Source organism: Lagenorhynchus albirostris, chromosome 13, assembly GCF_949774975.1.
Source record: "Lagenorhynchus albirostris chromosome 13, mLagAlb1.1, whole genome shotgun sequence".
Lineage (NCBI taxonomy): Eukaryota > Metazoa > Chordata > Mammalia > Artiodactyla > Delphinidae > Lagenorhynchus > Lagenorhynchus albirostris.
In genome coordinates, this window is record NC_083107.1 from 71,112,041 (window position 1) to 71,132,718 (window position 20,678).

Below are 20,678 nucleotides of genomic sequence, written 5' to 3' on the forward strand. Positions count from 1 at the left end.
ATAGAAAGTGTTCACAAAGTATTTGTAAATACTTACCTGTCTCCTTAAATGGACTATGAATGAAAGATATTTACCTTTTCAAGTATTTAAAACAAAGAACATAATACAAAAATAAATATTCCACTTCAGAGAAGTGAGAATAAAGAATTTTGTATTAATAAGAACGACAGACTTTGCATCTACCATTTATTGGGTGTCTGCTATATGCTAATACGATGCTCAGTGCTTTAAATTGGCTATCTAATTCTTATAAAAACCTTTCAGGTACCTATGTACACTTCCTCCTTTTTATTTCTTATTTTATTTTTTTTTTTTTGCGGTACGCAAGCCTCTCACCGTTGTGGCCTCTCCTGCCACGGAGCACAGGCTCCGGATGCGCAGGTTCAGCGGCCATGGTTCACGGGCCCAGCCACTCCGCGGCATGTGGGATCTTCACAGACCGGGGCACGAACCCGTGTCCCCTGCATTGGCAGGCAGACTCTCAACCACTGGGCCACCAGGGAAGCCCAACCTCCTTTTTAGATGAGATATTGAAGCTCAAAGAATCTACCTAAGTTGCTCAAATGCCAGAGAAGTAGTGTTAAGACAGAGATGGGATTCAAACCTAGGTTTATCTGATTCCAAAGCCCTTATATTTCCACTATGACTTCAAGATAGTATAACAACAAGAGGCTAATGAAGTAATAAATAGTTACTTTAATTTTCCTCTTAAATAACAGAAAGAATATGTGGGCAGAGAGAAATTTAACACTTAAAAAAATTAATCACAAAAAGATTTATAACTTGACTAAAATCCATTTAATGCAGCTATGGAAAAAAAACTTTAAAGTACATTACTATTAGGTATTTAACAGACAATCATAATGAAAACTAAGTCAGTGAAATGTAAAAACAGAGAAAGACGGTAACAAAGGCATTAATAACAAAGAAAATGCATAAATTAACTCACCATTCTTCCTTTATACTTTCAAGATTATCTACTTCTTTCATTCTCTTTTGCCTTACTGTAAAAGTAAAAAGAAAAATAAGGTAAAGTTCTTAATACAGTATTTTAAATAAATTCATTCCAGCGTATGCAGTAAGATTCTTTACCATTAAGTTATTATGTACTCCTAAAGTAGCACTAAAGGGGTCTTAAGAACAAGTGACCTAACTCAAAGCTGTCACTTTCACTTAAAGTAAAGCAATAAAAAGTAAATTTTGGGTTCGGATAATCTGACAAAAGAAAGATTTCATAAACGTTATGATGAGGGCAATTCCGGGGCGGTCTAGTGGTTAGGACTCTGTGCTTTTACTACCAAGGGCCCATGTTCAATCACTGGTTGGGAAACTAAGGTCCTGCAAGTGCTCGCGGCCAAAGGAAAAAAAAAAAATTTATGATGAAAAATAATGTACGCTTTGGTTTAATAACAAAAGTGAATGTAAACATTTCACTCAATCTCCAATAGTAATAAAACATCAAATCAATATAAACTCATTCTTTTTTTCCAATGTAGATGATTTTTATTGTCAATATTTCTTTAAAACATCTTTATTAGAGTATAATTGCTTTACAATGGTACGTTAGTTTCTGCTTTATAACTAAGAGTATCAGTTATACATATACATATGTCCCCATATCTCTTCCCTCTTGCATCTCCCTCCCTCCCACCCTCCCTATCCCACCCCTCTAGATGATCACAAAGCACAGAGCTGATCTCGCTCTGCTATGCGGCTGCTTCCCACTAGCTATCTATTTTACATTTGGTAGTGTATATATGTCCATGCCACTCTCTCACTTTGTCCCAGCTTACCCTTCCTCCTCCCCATATCCTCAAGTCCATTCTCTAGTACGTCTGCAGAGTCTGTCATACAGAGTGAAGTAAGTCAGAAAGAGACAAACAAATACCGTATGCTAACACATATATATGGAATCTAAAAAAAAAAACAGAAAAAAAAAAAGACCAAAAAATGGTCAGAAGAACCTAGGGGCTAAACGGGAATAAAACAGAGCTCCTCCACAACAAGAGGAGCCACCTCAATGAGAAGCCCACGCACAGCAACGAAGACCCAATGCAGCCAAAAATAAATTAATCAATTTTTTTAAAAATGGAGAGAAGCAAGGGTGAAAAGTTATTTTTGGGGGGGTAAAAAACTGGATTATTTTCTCTCTTTCCCAAACTTTCTGCAATACTCTTGCCCTTACAACAAAAATAATATAAGAAATAAGGAAACAAATGGATGTTTAAAAGAGTCCAAGCCATCTGCCCTTTGAGAGGTCCTGGAAGCAATGACAGACTAGAAGCAATAAGCATACCAAAAGCCTACATCTTGGCTTCTAAATATCATTTTCCAAGAAAAGGAATCATGGCTCCTTAGAGAAAAGGCTGAGTCCAGGGCTGGGACAGAGAAAGAACAAATGAGCCCGAAATATCTTGCACCAGAAAGTAAGATGGTGCTCAGTGAATGATGAAGACATATCAAAAGGACACTGAAGCCACCTGAAGGGGTTCCCACTGGACAAGTCTGGGAAATGGAACATCAAAGTAAATAATGATACTAATGGATTATAACTTACTGAATAAAACAGAAACCCATGAGGAGTCCATACTATTAGATCTTAAAAAAATCAGGAAAAGATGGACTTGTAAATAAATTCAACAGTCATATGGAATCACCATTACCAAGATAAATTCCAGATATATCCAAGATCTAAAATTTAAAAATTGAACCTGAGGGAGATGTCAGCAAAATGAAAGAATAGGCAGCTCCAAGCTCCTGTCCCCACAGAAACATTGAAAAACAAGCAGAAACTATTAGAACCAACTTAGAACTCTGGAAAGTAGTCAAGGGTTTACAGCTATCAAGCAAATGATGAATCAAGAAAAATACAACTTAAAAACAGCAGGGAAAACAAACCAATTCAAAACTGGGCAAAGGATGTGAACAGACATTTCTCCAAAGAAGAAATATGAGTAGACAATAAGCACATGAACAGGATGCTCAACATCACTAGTCACAATAAGATACCACTTTATACACATCATAATAGCTATTATTTAATAAAACAAAAATAGTAAGTGCTGACAGGGATGTGGAGAAATTAGAACACCGGAATATTGCTGGTGGAAATGTAAAACGGTACAGCTGCTGTAGAAAAGGATTTGGTGGTTGAGGCATTATTCACAATAGCCAAGAAGTGGAAATAATCCAGATGTCCATCAACAGATGAATGTCTGAACAAAATGTGGTATATACATATAATGGAATATTAATTAGCCGTAAAAAGGAATGAAGTTTTGATACATACTACAACACGAATAAACCTTGAAAATATTAAGTGAATTAAGTCAAACACAAAAGGACAAATATTGCATGATTCTAGTTACATTCATATTTCATACAAAGCAAATTCATAGAGATAGAGAAGTAAAATAGAGGTTTTTAGGGACTGGGAGAAGAGAGGAATGTGGAATTACTGCATAACGGGCACAGAGTTTCTGTTTGGGACCATGAAGAAGTCTTGGAAATGGACAGTGGTAATGGTTACACACCATTGTGAATATTATTAATGCTGCTGAATTGTACACTTAAAATTGGTTAAGATGGCAAATTTTATGTTATATATGTATGTATTTTACCACAATAAAAAAAACTTTAAAAAAAGGCAAACTTTTTTTTTTTTTTGTGGTAGGGGGGCCTCTCACTGCTGTGGCCTCTCCCGTTGTGGAGCACAGGCTCCGGACGCGCAGGCTCAGCGGCCATGGCTCACCGGCCCAGCCGCTCCGCGGCATGTGGGATCTTCCCGGACCGGGGCATGAATCCGTGTCCCCTGCATCGGCAGGCGGACTCTCAACCACTGCGCCACCCGGGGAAGCCCAAGGCAAACTTTTTAATTATTAAAGAAAACATGGTAAAGTTCCCTATAACCTGGAAGAGAAGACAACTTTCCTATAACTCAAATCCACAAGCAATAAGGGGAAAGACTGATACATTTAACTATGTAATAAAAAATTTTAAAAAAAATTCCTACAAAGTAAAAACACAGATGAAAAACAAACAAATAAACAAAGGGAACTGGCATTACAACTAAAAGGTTAATATATAAAGAACTGATACAGAGAAGAAAAAGGCCAACAATCAAAAGGCAACAAATATGAACAGAGACGTCTCAGAAAGAGAGAAGCAAATGGCCCTAAAATATGTGAAAAGATGTCAGTCTCACTTATAATGAAATAAATGCAATTGAAACTATATTATGATACCATTTCTCACCGATCAGACTGGCAAAAACTTACAAGTCTTCCAACACATTTTGTTGCTGAGAGTGTGGGGAAACAGCCTCAAACATTTTCGGTGGGAATGCAAAATGGCACATATCCAGGTAAGGGAATGTGGCATTACCTAGTCACCTATGCATATGACAAAGAATCTCTCCTTGACCAAACTGTAGTTAGGCTCCTCTGAGGCATCTTCTCAAGGAGGCATGACCTTGGGCTTCCATTTCTGTTCCTGTACAGCCCAATTTTAGCAAGAATCCTGGTAAGCAGCTTTACCCAGAATCCCTCCACCCTTGATACCTGATCAAATTCCTCACTCCGCACTCCCCCACCAACCCGTCATGATACTGATCACCCTGGCCTGCCTTCAGCAAGAATCTTGTAGTTCAGTTTAGCAAGAATCCCCCCTTACCTTTGAGGTTTCTCTTAATAATTTTCCATCCACTGACCTCTACCTTGCTCTTTGACTATAAATCCCCACTTGTCCATCTTGTTTTAAAATTATTTTATTCATTTATTTATTTTTTGGCTGCGTTGGGTCTTCATTGCTGTGCGCGTTGGGTCTTCATTGCTGTGCGTGGGATTTCTCTAGTTGTGGCGAGCGGGGTCTACTCTTAGTTGCGGTGTGTGGGCTTCTCATTGTGGTGGCTTCTCTTGTTGCAGGGCACAGGCTCTAGGCGCACAGGCTTCAGTAGTTGTGACACGTGGGCTTCAGTAGTTATGGATTGCGGGCTCTAGAACACAGGCTCAGTAGTTGTGGTGCACAGGCTTAGCTGCTCCGTGGCATGTGGGATCTTCCTGGACCCGGGCTCAAACCCGTGTCCCCTGCATTGGCAGGCGGATTCTTTTTGTGTGTGTGTGTGTGGTACGCGGGCCTCTCACTGTTGTGGCCTCTCCCGTTGCGGAGCACAGGTTCCAGACGTGCAGGCTCAGTGGCCATGGCTCACGGGCCTAGCTGTTCTGCAGCATGTGGGATCCTCCCGGACCAGGGCACGAACCCGTGTCCCCTGCATCGGCAGGCAGACTCTCAACCACTGCACCACCAGGGAAGCCCGGCAGGCGGATTCTTAACCACTGCACCACCAGGGAAGCCCCTGTCCACGTTATATTCAGAATCGAGTCCAGTTCCACACTGAGGTCTCTTCCCCTATCACAATAGTTCCTGAACATAATCTGGTTTTACTGATTTAACTGCTGTCCAGGTCTGTTTCTTCTTTGACATGTATATCTAGAAATCCCATTATCTAAAAATCCATCCCAATGATACTTTAGCAAAAATATAAAAAGGTGAATACACTACACTATTCACTGTAGTATTATTTACAGCATTGATTGTAACAGCAAAGCCTGTAAAAAGCCTCAACTTGTCCATTAACAGGACTTCTTTTTTTTTTTTTTTTTTTTGCGGTACACAGGCCTTTCACTGCCGCGGCCTCCCCCGCCGCGGAGCACAGGCTCTGGACGCGCAGGCTCAGCGGCCATGGCTCACGGGCCCAGCCGCTCCGCGGCATGCGGGATCCTCCCGGACCCGGGCACGAACCTGCGTCCCCTTCATCGGCAGGCGGACTCCCAACCACTGTGCCACCAGGGAAGCCCCTAATAGGGACTTCTTGAATAAACTATGGTAAATCCACACAGTGGGATGTGCTGTTAAGTGAAAAAAGCAAAATGGAGAAAAATATGTATGATATGGTACTGTTTATCTAAGAAAGAGGTGAACATGAATATATGTATATTTGTTTACATTAGGAAAAAATGAAAAAGTAAACCAAAAAATAAATACTAAGGTTACTTATAAAGTGGGAGAGAGTGCACTGGGTGAAGGGAGTAAGGGCAGAAGCTGGATTTCTCTGAATGTATCTTGTTTTTTAGATCAACTTTGGACCCATGTAAATATTTTATGTACTTATAAAACAAAGTTAAACTTTAAAAAAGCAATCCCTAAAAACTGAAAGTAAAAATGAAACGAATTAACTGAACTGACAGAGAGGAATTATTTCACGTAAATTTAAAACATGGTAATTTTACCATATATCCTAGTGGGATGAACCCAAAGAGGAAAAATGAAGTTTCTAGTAGTCATATTATTAGCAATAATATATTAGTATTATTTATATGAAAAGTATGGTATAAAGATAAAGCAGTGGGTCTCAACCAGGAGGCAATAGTGCCCCTAAGAAGATATCTGGCAATGGCCGGAGGCATTTTTGGGCTGTCACAACAACTGAGGTGGAGGGTGCTACTGGTATCTAGTAGATGAGGTTAGGGATGCTGCTGAAAATCCTACAATGCACAAGACAGCCCCCACAAGAAAGTATTGCCCAAAATGTTAATAGTGTTGAAGTTGAGAGACGCTGAGATAAAGCAAAGAAGTAATTATGATCTGTCCCTAAAAACCAAGATTTTTTTTCAGAGTAAGAGTAAAGAGATAGAAATATAAAGATCAAAGAAGCCAAGCAAAAATCCTGTAATCCTATATTTTAAATCAGAAACATCATTATGAACATCATCATTTCTCTTAAGAAAATACATAGTAGCTCTGTCCACTGAAAAGGCCAAAAAGCAATAAGCAATCAGACAACAATGAGCACAGCACACCTACCGCCCAGATTTGTGGTCTCCAAATACTGTTTCCCACCAAAAGGAATCAGTTTCTTAGAGAAATGGCTGTCTCCAGGTCTGGGGCAAGAAATATGCACTTTATGCCTTGTATTGACATCTTGGATTAATGTCAAAAGGAATCAGAAGTTGGGAATTCCCTGGCAGTCCAGAGGTTAGGACTTGATGCTTTCACTGTGGGGGCCTGGGTTCGATCCCTGGTCAGGGAACTAGGATCTCCCAGGCCACAAGGCACAGCCAGAAAAAACAAAACAAAATGAAAAAAAGGATTCAGAAGTCAGTTTGAAAAGGCTACCATTGGTGAAAGATGGGACTGAAAAACAGCTACATGAATTGAAACACATCAAGTACAAGTTCATATTGATACTCATTAAAACACAGAAACTCATTCACTGGTCATCTTTCCAGAACAGTAGGGTACCAACTTATTTTGAAAACTGGCAAATAAGGGAAAGAATCAAGTATTCATCCTGCCTTTCCTGTATGAACTAACTCAGAGTAATCAAAGAGTTAATAAAAGAAGTTTCCTTTATAAATGAATTCAGCTAAATGAAGGTTTATAGAATTAGAGTATCTCCAATTTGCAACCCCTAATGCAAACAGACCTAGGCAATGATATCAATGGCTGCTATCACCACACAAAGAAAACAGACATAAATATATGCCTCAGTGTGAAAGCTCAAACCACCACGTGTGAAGCCTTCTTTCTAAAAATGAAACTGAGTCCATTCAAGCCTCTAGGTCTAAACATCAGATTACAGGAAATATAGGGCACAGAGGAACATGATCAGATGACATCACAGGGACACAATCAACAAAATCCAGAACTCGGGAAATTCTTCAGGAGAAATGATCCATTTTCAATATATATATTACCAGGGAGAAAAAAGAAGTAGAAATCATCTCTTTAAATATTTAAGAGATATATCAATTAATTACAACATATGGACCATATTTATGTTATTATTTAAAGAAACTAAATGGAAAAAAGCTATGAATCAGGAACATTTAAACACTGGATGGATATTTGATGATATGTGGAGTAATTGTTAATTTTAAAGGTGTGACAATGGGATTGTAGCTTTTTAATAAATTTATTTTTTTGTATATATTTTTATTTTTGCCTGCGTTGGGTCTTCTTTGCTGCGCACGAGCTTTCTCTAGTAGCAGTGAGCAGGGGCTCCTCTTCGTTGCGGTGTGTGGGCTTCTCATTGCGGTAGCTTCTCTTGTTGCGGAGCACGAGCTCTAGGCACATGCGGGCTTCAGTAGTTGTGGCATGTGGGCTCAGTAGTTGTGGCTCGCAGGCTCTAGAGTGCAGGCTCAACAGTTGTGGCGCACGGGCTTAGCTGCTCCGCGGCATGTGGGTTCTTCCCGGACCAGGGCTCGAACCCATGTCCCCTGCATTAGCAGGTGAATTCTTAACCACTGACCCACCAGGCAAGTCCCCCGTAGCTTTTTAAAGTACTTGTTTTAGGGACTTCCCGGGCAGTCAAGTGGTTAAGACTCCATGCTTCCACTGCAGGAGGCATGGGTTCGATCCCTGGTCAGGGAACTAAGATCCTGAATGCTGTGTGGTGAGGTCAAAAATAAATAAATGAAGTATTTGTTTTAGCTACATACTGAAATATCTAGATGAAATCCAATAACTAGAATTTGCTGCAAAATAATCAAGTGGAGTGAGAAGTGGAGGGAGTATAATTGAAACCAAAATGGCTATGACTTGATAATTAGTGAAGCTGGGTAATGAGTATACATGGGAGTTTACTATTCTCCACATTTTTATATATGTTTGAAATTTTCATAATAAAAATTGGGATAAAAGAAGTATCTTAAAAATATATACATGTAGAGTTGTACAATGTCATTTCATTAGCTTCTTAAAAGGCAGTACTTTTGCTCTATCAGTAATGTGAAGTGGGGAAAAGTACTATGAACTCATATTTAAAGTGATGAACATGAGAAATAGATTGATCATGTTTAGGATAAAGATACATCTGTTTTAAGACAACCAAAGAGCTTCATAAGACATCTGGTTGACTCACAGCTTGAAGGCAATGTGGGCACAGAGAGAAATTTTAGCAGCACACTGCCTATTGCACAATTAAAGTTATCACTTGTCAACATTCAAGGTAGGAAATATCAGATCTGTTCTATGTAACCTGGCATGTCTGGTTATCAAAGGAAAACACAACCAAACTGATTATAGAGAGAAAAGTACAATGCTTTAGTAAACCTATATAGTTATAATTTGTAACTAGACTTTTAAGTCACCCGAACAAGATTACAATTACTTTTTATATGTGCTTAAAACAAACAGTTAAGAGAATGTTACTATTAGGTCACGATAGACTGTTTATGACAATCAAGGTCCCAGAGTCTACTCTACAGATTTAAAACTAGAAAAACACTTTTGGACTTCCCTGCCAGTACAGTGGTTATGACTCCACACTTCCAATGCAGGGGGAGCAGGTTCGATCCCTGATCAGGGAACTAAAATCCCATATGCCGTGCGGTGCGGCCAAAATAAAAGAAAAATAAAGAAAAACACTTTACCAAAAAGAAGATATAATCAAGCTAGACATCTCCAGAAAGCATTAAAAATATTTCAACTCTCAGACTATATCAAATATGTTTCTTAAATTCTCTCTGGAGAATATGTATATAAAAAAGCAAATACCTCTATTTAAAAATATAAGTATTAAAAAATGTAAGTATTAAGCATATTTAAAGAGGGCAGACCTGCTCAGTAATAGCCACTGAAGATCCACCAGATCCATTTCAAAGCAATGAGAAACAGAAAATGGGCACTAGAAGTAGTAGCATACTGCTCCCACTTAAAAGTCTCCAAAGTATCTGGAGGTGGATTTAATCTGGGTAACTGAGGATCCAGCAGCAGCCTTTCACCAGATAACACCAGTCTGAATGATCTTAGGTCCTGACTTCCATTCCAGTTTCCTGCTGCTAATGGAACTGGGCTCATAACCACAGCCAATTTGGCTGGAGCACTAATTCCCACTTAGCATCTGTTTTGCTAGGAATGAAAGTAGGATAGTAGAGTCTGCTCTGGAAAATATCATTGAAAACTGTTTTAAATGCTTCTATTGTCTTCATTACGAATTGAACATAAACTGTTAGTGAATTTATTTCTTAGCCTTTTTGTAACAAAATTGTGAGCAATTCTCAAAGACAAGGAGAAACTGAAAGGAAGGAAAAATGAGGAAATGCAATGAGGCAGAGGAGTCAGTACCCAACATAAGGTGGGGGAGGGCACCTTCAGCAGCACCCCCAACAAGAACTTCACAGGCTGCCTCTTCTAGCCTTTCAGCTAGCTTTTGGGTAGGAGTTACTAGAGCCACATCCGAGAAGATGGCATCCAACAATCAGGGCAAATTGGATGTCTTTATTGTCTCAAGTGGGTATTTTGTATTTCTAAAGACTTCTTAATCCCTCCTGTACTGCTCTTCAAAATTATTCCCTAGACTTAAAAAATGAAAACAGGGCTTCCCTGGTGGTGCAGTGGTTGACAGTCTGCCTGCCGATGCAGGGGACATGGGTTCGTGCCCCGGTCCAGGAATATCCCACATGCCGCGGAGCAGCTGGGCCCGTGAGCCATGGCCACTGAGCCTGCCCGTCCGGAGCCTGTGCTCCGCAAAGGGAGAAAGAAAACAGACTATTATTTCATCCAAAGAATTTTACTCAATATTTATTAAATGTAAGGCACTGGATTAAGCTTTAGATTTACAAAGTATCAATAATAAATCAGAGAAGGGGGGAGATATTTTTTTAAATATCAAAAATGTATAACATCTTAAATGGGTTACACAATTAGATAAACTGTATGCTTTAAAAATGCAACCATTAAAGCTGATTGTTAAATATAAGATACAGCACTGTCAATGTCCTTTTGAGTTTGCAAGTGCTTATTACATTTATTAGATAAATATAATTATGTCATCTCTGGGCCAAGGATAAATCTGAGGTCCAAAGGGAAAAAAAATAGTGTATATATTTGTTTCTGGTATGGAAAAAACTTAGCTAAAGCCATTAAAAGAATGTGAAAAGGAAAAGGGGATAAGCATTGTCGACTTAAAAAAATGCACAATGTGAGAGTTTGTCTTTTTTTTTTTTTTTTTGCGGTACACGGGCCTCTCATTGCTGTGGCCTCTCCCGTTGAAGAGCACAGGTTCCGGACGCGCAGGCTCAGCGGCTATGGCTCACGGGCCCAGCCGCTCCGCGGCATGTGGGATCCTCCCGGACCGGGGCACGAACCCGCGTCCCCTGCATCGGCAGGCGGACTCTCAACCACTGCGCCACCAGGGAAGCCCGAGAGCTTTAAGTTTTATTTGGGGCAAAATAAGGACTGCAGCCCAGGAGACAGCATCCCAGGTAGCTCTGAGAAACTGCTCCAAAGAGGTAGGGGGGGAATGTCAGTATATATGTGATTTTGGTGAAGGGGGAGTATATGCAATCCAGCACAGACTTTTTTGCAGAAGGTTTCTGCTAGTAACGAAGATTAGATGTCACCATGAAGGATTTTAGTGTTTTTCTAGATATTAGGAGATAACAAGAATTGGGCTCATAAAATCAGCTCCTGAAAATATCTAACGATATATCTGAAGACCTGTTCTGCCAGTTTTTCCTGGAGCACAGAGTGCCTCATTTCTGGTCTCTACCCTGAACTCCTTTCAGGGGGTGTTGAAAATCAGCAGCTGCAGCAGCACATGATTTAGTCCTTGTAGAGGTAGATGGCAAGTGCCAATGGAAAATGCCAATTTGTAGCTAACAGCATAATCGAGCTAAAACAGTTATCTATCCTAACAGCAATACAAAACGCAATGTTCAAAATTAATAACTCAAAACACATACTGGTCAGAAATACGGCTGTAAATTACATAAGAAACAGCTATGAGTTCAAAGCAGTTGTCTTTAGGGAAACGGAGTGGGAGCACTTTTAGTTTTAAGTCTTCTGACACTACATACTTGCCTTTTAAACTATATATTGTTTTGATTTTTTAAAAATTTAAAAACCAGAAAACCAACTGAAAGTATATTCAGAAAGCCAGAATTTCACGGTTTTCTCCTAAGACCTTGTCCTTCAAATCTCATATTTCTAAAACTATTTAATTGCTTCACTTAAGAATTACTTCCTTTTTGGGAATTCCCTGGCAGTCCAGTGGTTAGGACTCGGCACTTTCACTGACGTGGGCCCAGGTTCAATCCCTGGTCAGGGAACTAAGATCCCACAAGCCGCACGGTGTGGCCAAAAAAATAAAAATAAAAAATAGGGGCTTCCCTGGTGGCGCAGTGGTTGGGAGTCCATCTGCCGATGCAGGGGACGTGGGTTCGTGCCCCGGTCCGGGAGGATCCCGCATGCCGCGGAGCGGCTAGGCCCGTGGGCCATGGCCGCTGAGCCTGCGTGTCCGGAGCCTGTGCCCGCAACGGGAGAGGCCACAACAGTGAGAGGCCCGCGTACCGCAAAAAAAAAAAAAAAAAAAAATATATATATATATATATATATAATGTATATTTATTCAGCTCCTACTATATACCAGGCATGATTCTAGGTGGTGCTTGGGATACATACTGAATAAAACAGATCCCAGCCCCTGTGGACATTACATTCTGGTGGTGCTGTTTGCTTTTCAGTTGACAGTTTTCCAACATTACTTTCAACTACTCTAAAATAATCCTTTAGTTTAGATATGATCCTGACTGTCTCATAAACATAACATGTTCACTCCACTTCTTTGTTCACACTGTAACCACCCTTCTGATTTTGGACACAGGCAGCAGTAAGCGGCAGCTTGCAGCAAGCAGTAGCAGGAAGCAAGATCTTAGTTCCGGGACAGGGAGACCTAACCACTGGACCACAGGGGCCAGCAGCTAGGGCCTGGGTCCCTGTTTCCTACCTGCCTTGTCAGGAAAGAATTCAGGCAAGGAGGCAAAAGGTAAAGAGAAAAGCAAGAAGTTTATTGGAAAAACAAAGTACATGCGGAAAGACGCATGGGCAAACTCAGAGAAGAGTCGCACCCTTGGGAAGTTTAAATCCTTTATAAGGGGGCAGTCTTCCAGGTCTTTGTCTTCTTTTGACCAATAGTATTGTTTTGAGCCCATGCCTAATTTGCTTCTGGACCCTCCCCTGGATGCGCACGCACCCCTAAGTTAAGGTGGAGCCCACCAAGAAGGCCTCTGGGAGGAGATAGCAGGACTTACTATGGTCTGGCATCCCCTGCCTTTTTGACCCCATGAAGGCTTTTGCACATGCGTAACGTCTCCCTTGTCCCAAGGATGGGAAGTGTATGACCTCTTGATCCTTTAACAGGGTTTGGTTCCACCCTGTCCCTGCCATAAAAATGCCCAATGTCTGGTTATTTACCCTATTCCTGTTGCTGGTTTTTATAACGAGGTGCAGATCTTGAAATATAGACAGGAGTCCGGTCATAAATATGTAGTCCTGGAGCCCGTTTGTCTCTTGCTTCAGGAAGTGTAAACAGGGGGCTGGTAATGAATATCCAGCTTGGAGCCCATCTTCTTCTCACCCCAGGAGGTGTGAACAGGAGGCCAGTTGTAAACGCCTAGCCTGGAGCCCATCTATCTCCAGCCTCACTTCCAGGCATTCAAATCTAAATTATCCTTCAAGTCCCAGCTCAAGATCTACTTCTACTGTAAAGGTGAAATAGTAAACCCTTATTAGTAATCCTCTCCTAAAGCATTTAGATTTCTGGCATTTAAATCATATTGTCTGATATTATTTACTATTGTTTCTTTTAGCTCTACTAGATCCAAGATCCTTGAAGACAGGTATCACAACTTACACATTTCCTGTTTCTTCCGTAGTGCTTAGCAAGTGCAAAACAAGGACTAGCCATCCTTAGAGTATCTCACTATGTTTCCTGTTAATAGGTTATTGTTCTCTAGCAAATTACTAATGTTTTTCATCATTTCGTAGCTATAAGCTACTGATAATTGTTTTTACTTGTTTCATGACAGCAAAAGAATGAAGAACAGACCCTGGATTCAAAGTATCCTGTACTGGAATACTGGCTACATCATTTTGTTTGTTTGTTTGTTTGTTTTTGTGGCTACATCATTTTTGAGCTTAAGTGTTGTTATTTAACTTCTCTAAGTCCTAGTTGCCTAACTTGTAACTTGGAAATAATTATCCTCCTAAGAAGGTTGTTTTGAGAACAAAAGAAATACAATAATGTTATGCTCCCTTCTCTTTTCCCAGCCCACAATCATAACCTCTGTTACAAGGACTTATGGTAAGAAAACACCTTCAGACTTAAGTCTCAAAAGTTTTAATTTGGGGACTTCCCTGGTGGTCCAGTGGTAAAGAATCTGCCTTCCAATGCAGGGGACGTGGGTTCAATCCCTTGTCAGGAAACTAAGATACCACATGCCGCGAGGCAACTAAGCCCACGTGCCACTACTGTGCTCGTGCATCTCAATGAGAGAGCCCACATGCCCTGGAGCCTGTGCGCCACAACCAGAGAGAGAAAACCTGCATGCCATAACTGGAGAGAAGCCCGTGCGCTGCAACTAGAGAGAAACCTGAGCAGACCTGTGCTGTATCGAAAAGGATCCCGCATGCCTCAACAAAGATCCCGTGTGCCACAACTAAGACCTGACACAGCCAAAAAAAAATTAAGGAAAATAAATAAAAACTCAAAAAAAGAACTAAAAAAATTTTTTTTAATAATAATTTTTAAAAAGTTTTAATTTTGACATGGCTATGAAATTTTACTTTTGATTTCACTAATTAAACAACATTTGTATATTTACTGAACCTCCCACCACTGTGTATAAAGCACTGGTTTACAACTAATGATAGGAGAGTCAATAGGACAGACACAGTATCTATCACCAGGGAGTTTACAGACTAACAAGGAAAAACATACTGAATGTTTATCCTTGGCATAGAATTATGAAGTAAAAACTCATTCTATAATGGACATAAAGTCACCATTATTTTAGGTATTTCCTACCATAAATCAGTAATATGGAAATGGACCATGTAAAATTTGTATCTATTGAGTGTCTACAATCATCAGTCATGTGACACGAATGAACCTAAGTCGTTGTGTACTGTATGTAGAGAATAAAGAAGCCATCTGACAAATATCTTAGTTACCAGTATGAGGCTGGGCATCAGAATGGACAGATGAACAGAATTTCCTTCATTTTGCTTCAGTTTACTTCTAATCAGTACCACTACCATCTTACATTTGTACTGTACATCAGTTTACTCAACACCTTCTCAAATATTATCTCACTTACTCCCAACAACTGCAGTAATAAAATCAGTCAGGAACCAGAGTAGACTGAGCTTTTTGGAACATATCGATCGACTGAAAGGAAAATTCAGTCAAAATAGATTTAGACTACTAAGAAATGTAGTCTTTTAAATGTATACATTAAAATTTGAAAGAAAAACTTGCATATTACAAATTTTACTTATTTTTATAAACATACACTATGGGCTATTTTCTTTAAGATTATGGATTTACATCAAGATATTATGCCACTAGGCCTGCTATGTAGAAGATGAAGTTTCTCTTTAAAGAAACCATTGGATCACCTTTCAGTTACATCTTCTATGGAATAGGATTAGGCTTCCAAGAGCAAACTATGGGAGCATCAGATCAAACACTTTAAAAGACAGTTTATTTGTATATTTTGGGAATTCTAGTTTATTAACTATTATGTATACAACAAAAAAATGAAATCTTTTGGGAAGTTTCAGCTTATCTTAGCTGTAATTGCAGTAATGCAGAAAATACATTTTTGTTGTCTTCTAGAAAAAATTGTTAATAAGGGAGTTATATGCTCCCAAAGACCAAAGTGATAGTGACAAAAGTAATTTAAATGAGAAAATCCTAGAAGGTGAAATTTCTGCAGAAACCGTTAAGGTTGCTGAGTCAGCTATCCTCTTGACACCAAGATGTTCGCATTTCAGAATGGGCTCCATACTGAAATGTTATTTACCTTGCAAAACCCATCTCAAATACAATCTCAAGAAAACCTTCCATAATTCCTCCAAAAGGCATGAATATAGAATTGCTAACACAGCAAGGAGAGATCAGTTATGTACTCTTGGTGTTACTGAGTCCAAGCTCACTCTGCTTGCCACACAACTGGCCAAAATCGGAGACGAGGTGCTGAGGCAAGGAACACGACTTTATTCGGAAAGCCGGAAGACCAAGAAGGTGGCAGATAAGTGTCTCTGAAAAACCATCTTCCAGGGGTGTGGATGCCAGTTTCTTTTATAGCACAGAGAGGGGGAGGAGATGAGGAAGTAAAGTAAAAAGGCCATAAGTTTTGCAAATATCCCCTGGAATGGCCAGCCTGGAGGAGAGGATGTGTTAATTTCTTCTTTCTTGTGGCCATCCACAGGTGGAACAGGGTCCAGATGTTTCCCTGAACAAAGTCACTTTGGTTTAACCTTCAGGCAGAGGGTCAGGGTTCCCCCAGGCAGGGCGTTATGTATACACACTATCCTTTTAGTGAACAAAAGCAGCAGAAAGCAAAGGTTACAGAAACGGATCCAACATGGAGTCCAATTTGGCTCTTCCCTGTTACATTAGAATTTCCCCCACCATCACAGTCACAAACCTAGTCCCAGCGACCATCTCTGGGTGGTTTCCCCACATCCATTCTTGTCCCCATTCAATTCAGTGTCTACACAGGAGTCAGGGTGACCTTTTTGATTAAGATACAAATTTGACTGTGTTACTTCCTTGCTTAAAATCTTTCAGGGACCTTCCACTACTCTTCAAATAAAGTCTAAATCCTTTGGATAACATGACAGGGGAGTTCACTGCAATGTCCTCTCACTACATTTGAGTGGTTTGAAAACTTCCCTATAAAAGTTTAAAGAAAGAAAAGAAAAAGCTGGTCCTAAATCCTTAACATTGTTTAAAAGGCCCCACATCATCTCTGGGGCCCTAACCACAGCCCCCTTTCGCTTTCCACACTCTTTCCAACTGCTCTGACCTTCAGTTCCCAAAACCTTCCCAAGCCTCTGTGGAACGGATTTCCTTTACCTGGACCTTTCTTCCCTCATTTGGGAGTCACCTTCATCTAATTTCTACTTACCCGTAATATCTTGAGTACAAAGATTACTTTTCCTAGGGAAACTTTAACTGATTTCTTCAGCTGGGATATGTACCCCAATTATACGCTCACAACACCCTACATTCTTCCTTTTTAGCTTCTAAGTAGACTGGCATTCACTTGTGTGGTTACTTGTGTCCTCCAGTGACAATCTAAAGTCTTTAAAGGCAAAAACCTATAATGGTCACCATCATATCGTTAGTACTCAGCACACAGCAGGTACTAAAAACACTCGGATGATAAACTAGGTAATTAACATTAAATATTAAGTAATTAAAGTATGCATGTAAAGTATTTACCACACGCAGGGCTAAGAGTCAGCGCTCAACGCGTTGTAGTTTTTGCCTTGCATCATTGTTTGTGTGCTTAATCACTCCCGCCATCCTGCACATAATTCTTATTCATTTTTGGATTCCATCAGTGCCTCGCTCTAACTTCAGTGTTACACATACGTGCTCAACATTCAGTGGATTTAACTGCTTTTTAAATCAATATGACTTTCAGCATATTTACACATAAGACACATCAACTTTTAAAGTTTCCCATTAAAACTAAAGTATCAATATAATTAAAAACCTTATCAACAGTCCAAAAACACACTTGAGCTATGACTACGAAGTGAAGAAGCTGGTTTTCACGTCGCTTATACAATCTGTCACACTTTACAATTCCACATTGACATAAACACAGACTGTCAATTTCCTATCTTTATTATTACTTTTTTTTTTTTTTTTTTTTTTGCGGTACGCGGGCCTCTCACTGTTGTGGCCTCTCTCGTTGCGGAGCCTCCGGACGCGCAGGCTCAGCGGCCCTGGCTCACGGGCCCAGCCGCTCCGCGGCATGTGGGATCTTCCAGGACCGGGGCACGAACCCGTGTCCCCTGCATCGGCAGGCGGACTCTCAACCACTGCGCCACCAGGGAAGCCCTATTATTACTTCTTTTAAATTTATTTTTTTGGTCGCCTTTCAGCACGCGGGATGTTAGTTCCCCCGACTAGAGGAGGAACCCGCGCCCCTGAAAGGGAAGCGCGGAATCTTAACCACTGGACCGCCAGGGAAGTCCCACCTGTCTTTATTTTCTGTGATCTCGAATAAGTACGAAGGAAGCAACGCTGGATGCCACACTAACGTCCGTCATTGCTAACAAGTAACAAACTGCAAATAAAAATCGGACACAGAAAAAAAGAAATTAAATATGAAAACAGAGACCATCTAGCCTACAAAAGTGAGTTGCGGGAGGCAGCTAATGAAGTTACCGAAGAAATGTCCACCCCAAACAGACATGCTCTGGATTTCTGTACTGCACTTCTGCATTTTGAGAAGAGAGAACTCGAAGTTTCCGAGCGCTCGCAGAGAGAGAAAACCACCGTGGCGCTTTCCCGGAGTCCGCCGCTCGGGAAAGCCGCGCCTCACCTGCGCTGACCAGGAGTCCCGCCCCGGCCGTCGCGCGACTGTGCCCTTTCGGGGTCACAGACGCGAGCACCGAAACCGAGACAAAGACCGGGTGCGGCGACTCGGCCCGACCCAACGACCGCCACCGCCCCGCCCGGGAAACGCCCGCCCACCCCCGGCGGCCGGCCCAGCGGAGCGCGGCGCGGCCCCAGGAAACTCACCTCCGGGCGCGGCCGCTGGAGGGGGCCCCGCCGCGCCGTCGCCTCGCGGCCTCGTCCTCAATTCGCTCAGGGACCGCGGGCGCCGCCGCCGCCGCGCCGCCGCCCCTCACACTGGGAGCACTACTGTCCCCAGACCCTCTCAAGCTCGGCTGCCGCGCCGCTGCGACCCTGCGCGCCTCCCTCGGTCACTGCCGCCCGGCGCCGAGGACGCGCCGAGGCCGGCTCTGCGCAGACCCGAGAGCGCGCGCGGGGCCGCGGGGGCCGCGCGGGGGCGCGCGGGGGCGGGGCTGGCGGCGCCGGCCGCTTCGGGCCGCAGCGTTACCCGCGCGAATGGCGGCCGCCGCTTTCTTCCCGTGGGCGCTGCTGCTCCTTGCCTCTTCACCCGACGCGGGAAATGCAGAGAGCTACCTACCTGAGAACCCAGCATCAACTTACCTCCGTACGTCGTCAGCCGCTGATTGAATCCGTGGAGAGATTTACCTGCATTCTGACCATGTTGAACTTCACCTGAGACCTGTGATTCTGGAAAGCAAAGGTTAAAAAAAAATTCTCCCATCCTTTCATGCCCCTGAAAGGGCTGACAGCAAGGAAGAAACCACCCTTCCCCACGTGGTTTAGATAAGACTCAGGGATGCCCCCTTGTTTACCTATGACAAAGTCAGACATAGACCCTCCAAATGCCCTTCTTTTTTTTTTTTTTGCCTCATAAATGATTAGCTTTACTTATTGTTCTCACTGACCAATCTGGACAAAATACCAGCTACCTTGTTTTGACCAAACTTAAGCTTCTCTCCTTCCTCCAGGCTCCTAAACTTTGACCCACCCTCATCCTGATCCAGCGTACAAGCCCTCCTTCACCATCACTCCTGAAAAATAGGCTGACCTCCATGTAAACCACTCTGATCTCCCACGCGATCACTGCCACCTCCACCCACCCATTCCACTGTGCCCCACACCCAGTTCTTTGTAGCCTTTGTTCGCTCCTCCCTATACAAGAAGGGCCATTTTCTGTCTGACCTTGGAGACAGTTGCAGACTTCACGGTCATAGCCTTGCCCTGTAGCGATGGTTGTTGCCTCATCCCCCAAACCCCATTGCAGTAGTTCCTTTTCCTCTTCTTGGAATAAACCTTTCCAATAAAGTCTCTCTTTATCTAAATCCAGGATTTTTTTTTTTTGACAATTGAACATTCTCCCCATTGTAATTGTCCTCCAGCCTTATTTCAGTAGTCTTCCCCCCTCCCCCCAATAATCCTTTCAAATATAATCTCTATTTCATATTTGTTTTTACGTGACAGTTTTTTTTTTACATAAATACTTGGACAAAACATTTATTATTGTAAACTAAGGGACATTTGTTACAGCAGGAATATTCTACCGGGTTAGGCAGTTCAGTGAAAGGTGCATCCTTTGTTCCTTTGTTCCTCCCTCCCTCCCTTCCTTCCTATTTCTTTCTGTCTCTATCTCTCTCTCTCCCTTTCTATCTCTCTCCCTCTCTATCTTTTTCTTCCTTTTTTCCTTTTTTTTTAAAAATAAATCTTGGAATATACTTGCTTCACAATACTGTGTTAGTTTCTGTTGCACAACAAAGGAAATCAGCCATATGCATACACATGTCCCCATATTGCCTCCCTTCCAGCCTCCCTATCCCACCCCTCTAGGGCATCGCACAGAGCCCATCTCCCTTTTACTTGATAGTTTTTAGTGCTGGAATTCAGATTGATACTGGGCCTCACCTACAGGCCCCTGCCATCCCCACACAGGTAAAGGCACCCTCTGAGTCTTTTGAACTCTTCTTTACGAGAGCAATTCTGGGATCCCATGGTGAGTTCAGCTTCAAACCAGTTCTCCAGAAATCTTGTCTGTTGAAGCCACTGGTAAGGAGTTACTTTGATTCCTTAGGGCAAAGAGACTTTTCTATGAATGGCCTTGATGTGAGGCCTCTTCTTTTTCCTGTTCTTTTTTGTCCCAGGACCATTTGATAAAGAGAGGACTCTTCCCTGGTCAAAAATCAACTGACCCTAGATATGTTGGTTTATTTCTGGACTCAAAATTCTGTTCCATTTATCTATA

General features: G+C 41.7%; 1 protein-coding gene across 7 annotated transcripts in view; it reads right to left on the reverse strand.

Moving 5' to 3' along the window:
- UBXN2A (UBX domain protein 2A) overlaps positions 1–19,127 on the reverse strand; it is a 42,031-nt gene extending 22,904 nt beyond the window's left edge. For 5 of the 7 annotated variants that reach the window (XR_009544072.1, XM_060169053.1, XM_060169055.1 and 2 more), the window contains exons 1-2: positions 18,608–18,853; positions 950–1,004 (exon numbers count right to left, since the gene is read on the reverse strand). Coding sequence is in view for 6 of the 7 variants with exons in the window: in XM_060169053.1 (XP_060025036.1) it covers positions 950–990 (41 nt within the window). In the remaining variant the exon portion in view is untranslated. Of the gene's footprint in view, positions 1–949; positions 1,005–18,407; positions 18,479–18,607; positions 18,854–19,042 lie in introns of those variants that run through there. The other 2 variants (XM_060169050.1, XM_060169051.1) reach the window with 2 other exon arrangements.
- Positions 19,128–20,678: the final 1,551 nt, after the last annotated feature.